This window comes from Oryzias melastigma, linkage group LG20, assembly GCF_002922805.2.
Source record: "Oryzias melastigma strain HK-1 linkage group LG20, ASM292280v2, whole genome shotgun sequence".
NCBI lineage: Eukaryota > Metazoa > Chordata > Actinopteri > Beloniformes > Adrianichthyidae > Oryzias > Oryzias melastigma.
Window position 1 is genome coordinate 23,863,028 of NC_050531.1, and position 12,075 is coordinate 23,875,102.

General features: G+C 43.0%; 1 protein-coding gene across 1 annotated transcript in view; it reads right to left on the minus strand.

Annotated features, from left to right (window-relative positions):
* The window catches only part of chodl (chondrolectin), a 10,034-nt gene extending 3,449 nt beyond the window's left edge, over positions 1 to 6,585 (minus strand). Inside the window, exons 1-7 of the mRNA XM_024261723.2 lie at positions 6,118 to 6,585; positions 2,160 to 2,335; positions 1,848 to 2,023; positions 1,625 to 1,782; positions 1,500 to 1,550; positions 1,316 to 1,399; positions 1,153 to 1,249 (exon numbers count right to left, since the gene is read on the minus strand). Of these exons, the coding sequence (XP_024117491.1) occupies positions 1,153 to 1,249; positions 1,316 to 1,399; positions 1,500 to 1,550; positions 1,625 to 1,782; positions 1,848 to 2,023; positions 2,160 to 2,335; positions 6,118 to 6,199 (824 nt within the window). The 5' untranslated portion in view covers positions 6,200 to 6,585. The remainder of the gene's footprint in view (positions 1 to 1,152; positions 1,250 to 1,315; positions 1,400 to 1,499; positions 1,551 to 1,624; positions 1,783 to 1,847; positions 2,024 to 2,159; positions 2,336 to 6,117) is intronic.
* Between the last annotated feature and the right edge of the window lie 5,490 nt (positions 6,586 to 12,075).

Consider the following 12,075-nt stretch of genomic DNA (forward strand, 5'->3'; position numbering starts at 1 on the left):
CCCAAGTGGTATAAAATAAGTTAATCTAGAGTTGTTAACCAACATAATTTCCAGCCAACCTGCCATTGAAGCTCCTTATTGGCTAAACACACCTGATCCAGGTAATCAGCAGCAAATAAGGCAGGATTTCTGGAAAACCAGATGTCGAGGCCTGGATTTGGTTACCCCTGGTTGAGGGTTGCTGGCTTGGATCATAGATCCACTTTAGCTCTGGACAGGAACAGCTGATCCTCTGCTTCAGCGGAGTCCATCATGCTTCTCACCCTTACTTTTGAATATTGGGTGGGTGGTTGCTCAGTTGCCCTATCTAGACCAGGATCTGAAATAAACACTCTGGAGCACAGCTTCAGTGATCTTTGGGTTCTTCTTTACCGCTGTCTTTTCAGTTTCTAAATTCCCTGTTTAGCTGGACAGACCAGTTTTAGAAGAGTTCTGGTTGTCCCAAACTTCTTCCATTTAAAGATTCTGGAGGCCACTGTGCTCTGAGGAACCTTGAGGGCTGCAGAAATTATTTTGTAACCATGTCCAGATCAGTGCCTCACCAGAATTCTGTTAGAGTTTATCAGGAAGGTCCTTTGACCTCATGATTGTCATTGGTCTGAGGTGCACTGGGAGGTGTAAGAGCTCTCACAGACAAGCGTGGACCTTTTCTAAACGAGTCCAATCAGTTTATTTAAACACAGTTGGACCTCAATGAAGTAGGATCATCTCAAGGAGGATCAGAAGAAATGGACAGAATGTCAAAGTCAGTCAGTACGAGAGTCCCAGCTAAGGATCTGAAGATCATGCAAGTTTTGGGGGTTTTTTTGCCTTATTTGTAAATCTGCAGAGATTTCTACACCTGTTTTTTCTGTCAAGATATTTCACTCAGTATACATGATTGAGATATAAGATGAACTCTCCTGGTTTTAGCAAATGGCTGCAATGATACAGAGTGGTTATTTTAAAGGTATCTTAAAACTTCCCCTACTCACTGTATCCATCTTTTTCTGATATAATTATCATTGTGGTTTCAGTGCATGTTTAGATGAAAGGCAGGAGACAAAAGTCACATGGTTAGTGTTGTGTACCCAGCCAAAGAAAACAGCAGATGTGTAGACTTTACGTTACGCATCACTTTGACTTTGGCTCAGCTTTGTGCTGCAGACTCACCTCCGGCTCATCATCTGGAAACAGCACGTTCCAGAAGCCACCAGGATGAGCAGCAACAGCGGGATTGTGGGAATGACCACGTACAGCAACAACAGCCCTGAGGAAGACAGCAGACAGTGAGAACACATTTCGTAACACAAAATCCCATAAACACAGTCCCCACCTGAAGCTCCAGCCACGGGAACCTTTGGGGGGGCATCCTCACTGTTTGCAGAAAGAGTGACCCCTCCTCCCCCTGCAGCAGATGCTTGACACATTGACACATTCACACAGACATTTAGACACGTCCTCAAAGTTTAGCAGGTGTTCCATGTGAACATGTGTGTGATAGAGGGGTTTCTGCTGACCTGTGTCCCCCCCTGCTGGGACGTTGCTGTGCTCCGTTACCAGCAGGCTATCTGGAGGAGGAGAAGAGACCCTGAAGGGCGAAGTGTAGGCGTGTCATGGGAATGCGTCTGGAGCTGCTGCTTACCTGGATCATACTTGCAGATGAAGTTGTGCTTCATGTTGCAGCGATCGTCATTCCATTGGTAGAGATAAGCTCCGCCCAGACCCGGAAGTGCAGTGGGCTGATGGTACATGACTACGCAGGCCTCGCTACCACAAGAGGGCTCATCAAAATACCAGTTCCTGTGCCATGGTCACAATGGTTACAGACAGCTAAGGTCACCTGGTGGAGTGTAACGCCACAATACCTAAAGGAAGCCCCACTGCCGTCCGTCCAGTAGTAGAGCTGAGAACAGAAGGCTGCAGAACTGAAATCTGATTGGGTCTGATTAGCCCCGCCCTCCCGGGTCAGACCGATCCAGAAATCTCCATCCGCCTTTCCTGCTCTCCCTTTTGCCCCGCCCATCGCTCCTGACCAAAGTGCCTGGAGAGAAGGAGGAAAACACAAAAAGGTAAAGATGAAAAGTAGAAAGAAAACAGGAAAGAGGAAGAGGGGAAGGGGAAGAAAAACAAGAAAGCAGGAGGTAAGAGAAGGAAAAGGTGCATCTGTTGTGTCTTACCTGCAGCAGGTGTTCAATGTTTCTCTGCTCAGATGGACTGGTGATGCTCAGCAGTGCTCCTTCATCTGTTTCACAGGCCTGCTGAGCTTCTTTGAATGAAACGCGGCTCGATATGTCATGAAAGTATGCAATCTTGTAGCAGAGATGCTGTGGATCCTCCAAGCATACGGTCTGACCTGAGACGCAATGAAAATGTTTTCATGTGCTTGCCTGGTCTACCCACAGGTTTACCTCAGCTGCAGAGAGTATTCATTCATTCATTTTCTTGACCCCTTTGTCCCTTTCGGGGTTGCTGGGTGCCTGAGCCTAACCCGGCTACTGAAGGGCGAAGGCTGGGTTCACCCTGGACAGGTCGCCAGTCTGTCGCTGCAGAGAGTAGTTTCTCTCATTTACTTTTATCTTCACTTTTTCCGCTTGCTGCTCGTCTCTTTAACCCCTGGAACTCCCAAGCTTCAGCTCCAGTGCTGACGTTCTTGGAATTACCCAAACTCTTATACTGTGTACGGAGAAAAGCAGCTTCATGCTGTTATGCAATAGTCATGAAGATTTAAAACAGTACATAAATGGACTTACAGTAAAAAATCAACTGATTCTGATGGGGAAAAACTGTTTGCTGCTGATTTGCAACATTTTTAGTGACTGCAGTTAGATGTCTAAAATGTCTTTAATCAGATCGAAGATCAAATTAGAATAGAACTGTGCACCTGGGCCAGAAAAACTTTGGCACAGACTAGGAACTGAAACCGAAGGACCGCTTTGGCACCGGAACCACACAAAACCCAATCGGTGCCCAACAGATCAGTGGCTTTCGCTCCCGCGGCGGAGCTCAGTCGCTTGATAGGCCGAGATGCTGCAGGGGTTGCCAGCTCGGGTCTCATTAAGACAATAAAAAAAATAAAAAATTCTCCTAATTTGATTTCCTCTCCTCGGATTAATAGGAAACAGAGAACCTTCAAGCTGAACCACAGAGACACAGAAACATTGCAGAAGCAGCTGTCATACAGACACAGCCCAGTGTACCGGGAAAATCTTTAATAATATTCACAATCTAAACATGGAGACACGATTACTGATGTTTCTGTAGAAATCTTCACAATAAATAAACATTATTTCTCAACATGTGGGCTGCACGGTGGCGCAAGTGGTTAGCGCTCTTGCCTCACAGCGAGAAGGCCTCGGTTCGAATCCCGGCTGGGACCTTTCTGTGTGGAGTTTGCATGTTCTCCCCGTGCATGCGTGGGTTTTCACCGGGGACTCCAGCTTCCTCCCACCGTCCAAAAACATGCTTCATAGGTTAATTGGTGACTCTAAATTGCCCCTAGGTGTGAATGTGAGAGTGGATGTGTGTGTGATTGGGGCCCTGCGACGGACTGGCAACCTGTCCAGGGTGTACCCCGCCTTCGCCCTTCAGTAGCCGGGATAGGCTCCGGCACCCCGCGACCCCGAAAGGGTAGAAGCGGTCAAGAAGATGGATGGATGGATTTCTCAACATCATCTGTGTCTTCATTCATTCTAAGTGAGATATCCACAGACAGAGCTGGAAGCTCCTCCCACATGCGGCCGCAGTGTAAGAAACTCATTATTTGACAAGCGGCGAGCAGCGAATTCACCGTGTGGGGGAAAAGGGGCGTGGCACTCAAATTTGTCGCGTTTGGTGTGAATCCACCATTATATTTGTTTTTCTTTCAGCCAGAATAAAGGAAACTGAGTCAAGGTTGAAGCCTGGTCTTTATTCACCGGATCACAGCGCAGAGCAACAAAGACGAACCAGTTACATCTGCTCGATTCTCAGGACTGCTCGCAGCATTTCTGCATTCTGCTTGCTCACACACCTGAAGGCAGTCCTCCGTTCAGAGACGGTTCTCCCAGAGGACACGGTTTTTGGTCTTGCAGATTGGCTCCTGCAGAGCGGCCGACCAGACTGCAGTCTAAAGTCTCCTCCAGAGCGCACACCACAGCACCCTCCCCTGCTCGCCGACATGAAGCTACGGGGTCCGGCTGCTCTGTGAGGAGTCACTGTTGCAGAGCAGCCGGCCGGTCTGTTCGCGCTCCTAAGCCTGCTCTGGAGCGCCACACTGTCTGCGCATGACGTAGAAACCAGCGCAGTAATGACACACGATGGGAATGAACTGTTTACATTCACCACTATCAGAGCAACAATCGGTATAACTCACCCATCTCAATCAGAAGGAAATTTTAAACCAAAAGAGTCTGAACGGGTCAGAGTATTTCAATTGGCGTGTTTACATTGTATTCAGGCGTTCACTCCGATGACTTGTGTCCATGGAAACGCAGCTAGTATAACAGTGTTGTTTTACTCTGCTTCAGAATCCGTTGGAATTACATTAACTGCGTAAACAGTCAGGAGTAACAGGAGTTCAAAGAGTGTGTGTTGTTTCCTGTCCCCAGCGACAGCTCCTTTTAAGAAAGGCTTAAAAGTGGAGTCAATACATCTGCTATAGTAATGCGTTTTTCTGATGTCTCTGCTGAAGTCTGGCTTAAGAGAGGTTTTCTGGTTTACCTTTTGGAAACCAGGTTTCCTCATTTAGGTGATCATGGACTATTCAGTGAAGTCCATCCTAATCACCTATTGTTGCGATGCTAACGTTGTTACTGTAGCCTTAGCATTGCAGCACAGACTGGTGTCTCAGAAGACACATTTTGTGAGTGCTCATGTGTGTGCGTCGCACAGTGATTAATGCACACTTTGCCAGAACAGCATTGCACAGAAGTAGGCCTACTTTAAGTGATTAGCTGGATGCTCTGCTGCTGCACCATCATCATTTTGCTGCTAGAGCCACTAAAAAGCTCAATGTATTTGTGTTCTCGTTTGCCTGTGCTCGTCCGTGCACAGCTGCCTGCTCTGGCTTTAAGCTGCAGTAAGAGCTTCATAAATTTCTGTTTGATAAGAACCAAGCTGGATGCACTGGTACTACTGCTGAGAAACTTCCAGAATGCAGTCTTCTCTACCAGAAATGATAACTTTTGCCGTGTTGTATTATTTATGGTCAAGAGATTTTCTTATACTGCAACGTATACTGTTAGAAAGCAACATGTAACTACTTTTATTTAGCAAAGATTTCCACTTTCTAAAGAGAAACATGTAAACATGCCTTTTTACCCTGTGCACCAAATGAGTTAGTCACGAAGGTCCGTCATTTTTCTCAGAAACACACATTTGTGGGTTTGTGATTGACTGCACTCTGTGTAAAAAATCATTTCTCTTTTGTTGTCACCTGTTAACTAAAGAATGTGAAGATCTTGAAAATAAAGCTAAGTTTTAGTTTAGGCTGGATGTGCAGTTACAAACTCCTGCAGAGGGAAAGAAGCTTAAGCAGAGAAAGCATTATGCAGACACACTGGAGGACAATGACACCGCTGCTGATAGGAACACAGAAAAGGATATGAAAATCTAAAGAACACAAGAGAACTTCAAAGCAGAGCGAATGTTGAAAGTAATGTTTGAAATAAAGCAGGGGGGCCGACTGGAATCTGACAAGATCTACTGAAACATTACAGATTTTTGAAGAAACATAAAAGAACTTCACAAGGAATGTAAAAATGTGTCCAATGAAACATTTACGTTTGAAGGAACATATGAGAAAACCTCTGAGTAAAGTCTTAAGAAAGAGGTCAAAGAGTCACCTGAAAACCATCTAAAGGAACATGGAACAGCATTTAAAGAAATGTGAAAAAACATCTGAAAGAACATGAAAGAATGTATAAAACAACAAAAGATTTCTTCTGTTGGACCATGCAAAAGTAATCAATGAAGGGGGATGATGTTCTCAAACTCCATGCAGGATGTATGAAGGAACACCGAAAGACACAAGACAGAACATGGAAATACTCTTTTGAGAACTAGACCAGAAAACAAAAGAATATCAGAAAAACAGGATGTCTTGAAGAACATGAAGAAATATCTGAGAGAGTCTAAGGAACCCAGGATGGCACTTACCGCTCAGCACTCTTGCTGCCTTTAGGCGTGCAGCCACTGTTCCAGCACACATCAGCAGCATCAGAGGGTAAAAAGAATTCATCTTCTGAGAAGTCAGTGGAAAGACGGGCTAAGTTTTAAGGTAAAAACCTGCAGCTGTCAGCGTCCTCTCCTGTCATGTTGGTCTGCTTGTGAGGTGAAGCTCAAGAGAGAGAAGGCTTTCTGGCTGCTTCCCCCTCCCCACTGATCGATCGGAGACCCAGCTGGATCATCCTCATTCATTACTCCCCTCCCACACACATGCACACACTCAAACACACACACTTTAATTCACTTATACAGCTGATTGGCTGTAGCTGAGCAGCTGAACAATGAGCAGCGTCTCCCTCTGAGACCTGCAGTTATGAGCAACACTTCCTCTGTATTGATCCGGGCGCAGCAGGAATTCTCTCATCATCTGTGCAGAGGAGCCACATGCACATTTGTGTTCAGTTTTTAAGCAACTTTAAATGAAATTGAAAGGGAGGCCTCATCACCATGGGTGCTGGTAGTTTATGTAATTGTGAGGACATTTACCTGGTCCACACAAATGTCTGTTTATAAGGGTTGGTGGTTAGAATAAGGTTGTAGTCAGGGTCAGGCAATCAGTGATGGTCAAAGATAGAACAGGAAGCAGACAAATGATGATAATAGGGCTAAAGGAATTAGTAAGTTGTTTCCATGGACATACATTGCTTTACAAAGAAGGTGTGACCTCAGCCGTAGAAAATGTAATTCCGGCTCCAGCGAGGCCAATTCAGTCACTATTTATATCCGGACACCGTCATTGGAGCCAGATGACAGCGATTGGTCCTAGTCTGTCTAATTGGCAACTACAGTCGCCAATCAAGAATGAGCTTGTTTGAAGTCCACACCCCTTCCAATGAAAGTGGCTTGGGAGTTTCTGTCAAACGGTTGAGGTGGGACCAGGGGGCACCATATGCTTTTACTGAGGCATCTGATTGGTCAGTTTATCATGTGAATAACTGGCAATACAGAATAAAATATAGTAAAAAAAATAGGATTTGCAAGATGATGTTAGGAAAAAGGTAGAGCAAGAATAGTTAGTTTATGAGAGTTTGGCTTCTGGGAGCCAACATGTACTTCCTCTTTGAAACGCCAGGGGGAGGAGTCAGTATGTCCAGTGATATATGCAGTCTATGGGTCAATCCGAATTCTCCCCTTCTTCCTTCCCCTTACTTTGAAGTGTCAGTTGAAGTCAAAGTCTTGTTTTAGATTTTTATTTTTTATGTTTCATACTCCAAACAGAGGGGTCTAAAGTCCACCATCGCAAGAGTAGACCATGTTGTACATTTAAATGTAAGTCATGATTTTCTGTTGTAGCGTGACCTTTTTAAAGTTATAAAACTGTTGTTATGGATATTCAAGCGCTGGAAGCTCCTTCCTAACACTAGCGGACCGTCAATTATTGATGACGCCATCAAACGAAAGTCACATCCAAAATATTAGACACTATTTTTTCATCACCCTCCGTTTGGAGGGATAAATGAAGGGAAATGAAGAATTCGTATTGGGCCTATAGCTGCGTTTATGTGCAAAATGTCCTTGATCAGATCAAAGATTACATTTGAACTGTGCACGTGGGACCTGAAAAACTTCTGATTGTAACAAACACTTATGCAACACGTTTGAAGAGAATACATTATTTTGACATGAACTGCTGGAAACATGATGGAAACAGCCGTAGAAGAAGAAATAACATGTTCCATTGTAAACAAAGATGCTGCATTCATGCATCATGCTTTCATTATTATGAATATTTTTAAGCAACCCTTCGCTCATTGTTTTCTAAACACATGTGGTCAGTGTTTTATTCTTGGGCGCACAGACCCGGAGGAAGGACTAGTTACACATTTAGCCTTGAATGCACTTAAGATCCATGCGGGCAATGCAGCAACGGACATCTTGGCAGCGCGTAAATGTGGAATTGGTATCAGCCTTTATGTGGTCTGGACGCAATTGAGATCATGAATTTTTTTGCACGGTTTCTCAGCACTGTTTACATGCACCACGGTCGGATCAACAATTGGTATAACACACCTATCAATTGGAGGGAATTTTGGATCAGAATGAGTCTGATCGGCCCATAGTATTCTGAATGGCGTGGTTACTTGGTATGTTTTTACTCTGATCAAGCGTTTATTCCGATTACTTGTGAACTTACGGTTGTTGCAGAGGAAATAGATGGGAAAGAAGTCACCAAACTTTGTGCCCAATTGCTAAAGAAATGTGTTGTTAACTGAAGACGGACAAACTCAAATCTCTGGAAAATCTTTGTTTTTTTAGCTGCTCACCGTATGGATTACCACTGTGAAACATGAGCCTCCATCTAAGCCTCTGCTCTGCATCATCCTACTCACACCAGACACCCTCATGTCCTCCTCTTTCTCCATGAACCTCCTCTTTTGTCTTGTGTATTGTGGCTAATCTCCTCCATCTCAACATGTCCAAACATCTCCATCTGCTTTCCTGTATTTATCTCTAGGAGATCCACCGTGATCTGTTCTTCTGATGGATTCATTCCTGATCCATCCTGTTCTCTCCCAAGGAGAACCTCAGCATCTTCATCTCTGCTCCCTCCAGCTCTGCTTCCTCTCTCTGCATCAGAGTCTAAACCAACACCATGGCTGCTCTCACCACAGTCTTCTATACCTTTCTACACTCTTTGGTCGCACATTAAACCTGAAACCTTCCTCCACCTGGTCTAACCTATGATGTAATTAATGTGTTTGTGTTAATATGCCGTACACACACCTGCACTTGTGAGTGAGGTTGCAAAGACTAAACTACAACCCTTCTGTGTACTGTAATTTATGACATTGATGATTAGCTTGAGGCAACTTTTTTGTCTATTTTGATGCTTTTTTAAAAATCATCAAATGCTTTGTAACCCCCCCCCCCACACACACACACATCCTCCTTACTTTCCTTTCCATCCAGTCCATAATCTAAACAAAACAAACATTTACAGTACATAAACATTTTTAATCAATCAAATTTTTAGTAGAAACATATATCTGATCTGTCATTGAAATATAAAACATAACAATTGTGAAGTAAAATTGTCCAATACAAAAACTTCTTGTTTTGGGCATCTTTTTGCTAAGCTGCCGGACCGCTGAAGGGGTATTCAAACTGGACACATTTGGTTTCCTTTGTGACTCTGAGTTTGTTTCCAACCAATAATCTGGAATAAATTCCCAGTCTGAATACAGACCCTGGTCTGGGACCAGGAACCACTCTCGGACCCATCTTTTGAGGTGATCTTTGTTTGTTTCCAATCAGAAGAGCTCCAGATTGCTCTGAGTCTGAATAAACTCTGTACTCAGAACAGAACAAGTGGACCAAATCGACCACTATAGCCAGACAACAACTCAGATGTGGTCAGATGAATGCAGGCTCATAAAACTGTTTTTAATGTGATACACATTGCTTTTCACACAGTTTCCCCAACAATCTGTATGTCAAAATCACTTGTAAGCATTACTTTCTAGCTGTTGTTTCTTGCTTGCCTTCAGGCCTTCATGTCTTGAAACCAGTGAAATGCAGTCAGGGGAGGCAGGTGAGGCCCTGCCTCACCAGGAAAGTATAGCTTCAAAAGTTCATAAATTCATTAAAATTAATATACTCTTTAAAATTAAAAACAAAAATCAAATGTTATGTTTTTAAGACATGTCTTTTCTATGATTACCTTTACTGTGTGGGTTTATAACGTTTCTTTGGTAAAAATAACAAAAAGAAAAAACAAAACAAAAAAAATCCCTGAAAATCTTCAAGTGTCCTGTTGACTGTAGCTGCAGTTGACGCATTTTGGTCTTTCTATCATCATAAAAGATGCTTTTTTTTAAAATGACATAATTTGCTAATCTCTCGCCTTCTGTCTGAGTATACTGGTGCCAGTTGGTGACTCGTTTAGTCGTTTTATCTGCTAAATATGCGCCTTTAAAATACACTAGGCAAGGCAGGCAGTCCGCCTGCCGCAGCACACATGCCACTAGGCAGAGGGCGCTGTGAGCCCAGATAATGTATGCGACACCGCAGCTGAAGAATAATAGCAGCAGCAGGTCAAGTCCAGCCGTCTTCAATATTTTTTAGCACCATTTTCTAAATGGAGGATTCGGTTTTTGAATCCCTAAACTCAAGAATGTGTTTAGACACGTATCTGGTTGTGATCTCTACTGAGACAGAGAGACTTTTAATACTGAAGAAAGAAAAGGAGGGCACAGCAGATGAACGCACTATGCAGCTTCACACCCCCCCAGTCAGTGTAGTCATGTCTAATCTGAACATTATTAGCTGGAATGTTCGTGGACTGAACTCTGGACCCAAGAGGCTGAAAGTTTTAAACCACCTGAATGATTTAAAAGCAGATATAGTTTTACTGCAGGAGACCCTCTTATCCAAATCAACTGAACATCTCATGTGCTGCTCGCAGTTCCCATCAGTCTATGCTGCTAGTTACAACTCCAAACAAAGAGGAGTAGCCATTTTAATTAATAAAAATATTATTTTTACCCATAAAGATACAGTTATTGATCCAGAAGGAAGATTTGTAATCATTACTATATCTATTCAGAACAAAGATTTCTGTATCGCTAACATTTATGGACCAAATTCAGACAATCCCTCCTCCTTTCACAGACTTTTCACCTCACTCTCGGCTCACTCTGACTCCACTTTTTTGACAGGAGGAGATCTGAACGTGTCTTCATCCAGAACTTGGCACAGCAGCACACCAGCGTACATGGCGGTCTGCAAGTATTCTGAAGCAGTACATGAATGATCTGGGTCTCTGCGACGTTTGGCGCTCATGTCACCCAAACACTAAAGGGTTCACCTTCTTCTCTCCAGTTCACCACTCACACTCTCGTTTAGATTATTTATTAATCAGTAAATCTCTTCTAAAAGATGTTAAAAGCTCCAGCATTCATCCAATTGTTATCAGTGATCATGCACCAGTTTCTGTAAATATTGTCAGGGAAGCAGCAACACCTTCGGGTTCCACCTGGAGGTTTAATAACTCTCTGTTAAAAGATCAAGAGTTTATTGAATTCTTTAAAAAAGAGTGGGCAACCTTCTTAGAATTTAACAATACTCCTGACATCTCACCATGTGTTCTCTGGGAAGCAGCAAAGGCAGTGATGAGAGGGAAAATCATATCTTATTCAACTTATAAAAAACGCAAAGAGAAAGCAGAATTAATAGAATTGGAAAATAAAATAAAAAATAATGGAGACAGCTTATGCTGCTTATGCAGAAGAACAGATTCTGGGAGATTTAAAAAAAATTAAAGCTTCAGTTAAATGACATAATTAACAAACAAACACAATTCCAAATACAAAGACTTAGACTAGAAAGATTTGAAAACTCTAATAAATCTGGCAATTTTTTAGCTAATCAGCTTAAAATTAATAAAGGAAAATCCACAATAACATCTATTACTGATGAGTCAGGAAATGTCACTCATGTAGGGGGCGCTTCAAGGTGTGCAACCCGGAGCAGTCTCTCGAAATGAACACATCCTGTCCTCCAGTTTCTCAATGTTACCGTCTGGCTGTCGTTTTATTGTCCCATCCAGGAAAACAAACAGGTACACAACATCTTTTATCCCTAGTGCTATAAAACTTTTAAATCCGATTGGCTACACCCGGCCCTAGGGTAGAACCTGTTCCACAGTTATCTTTTAACTAATTCATTTTAAACTATTTTATTTATTGTTTCATGCACTGTTTTGTGTTGTTGTGTGTTTTGTCTTGCCTTTTACTGTCATGTTTTATCTGTCCTTGCTGGAGAGCTGTTTTAACTGAATTGCCCCCTAGGGGATTAATGAAGTTATCTATCTATGACCCGATCAAAATTAATGAAACTTTTAAAGATTTTTACAAGAACTTGTACACTTCAGAGATCAATCCATCAGAG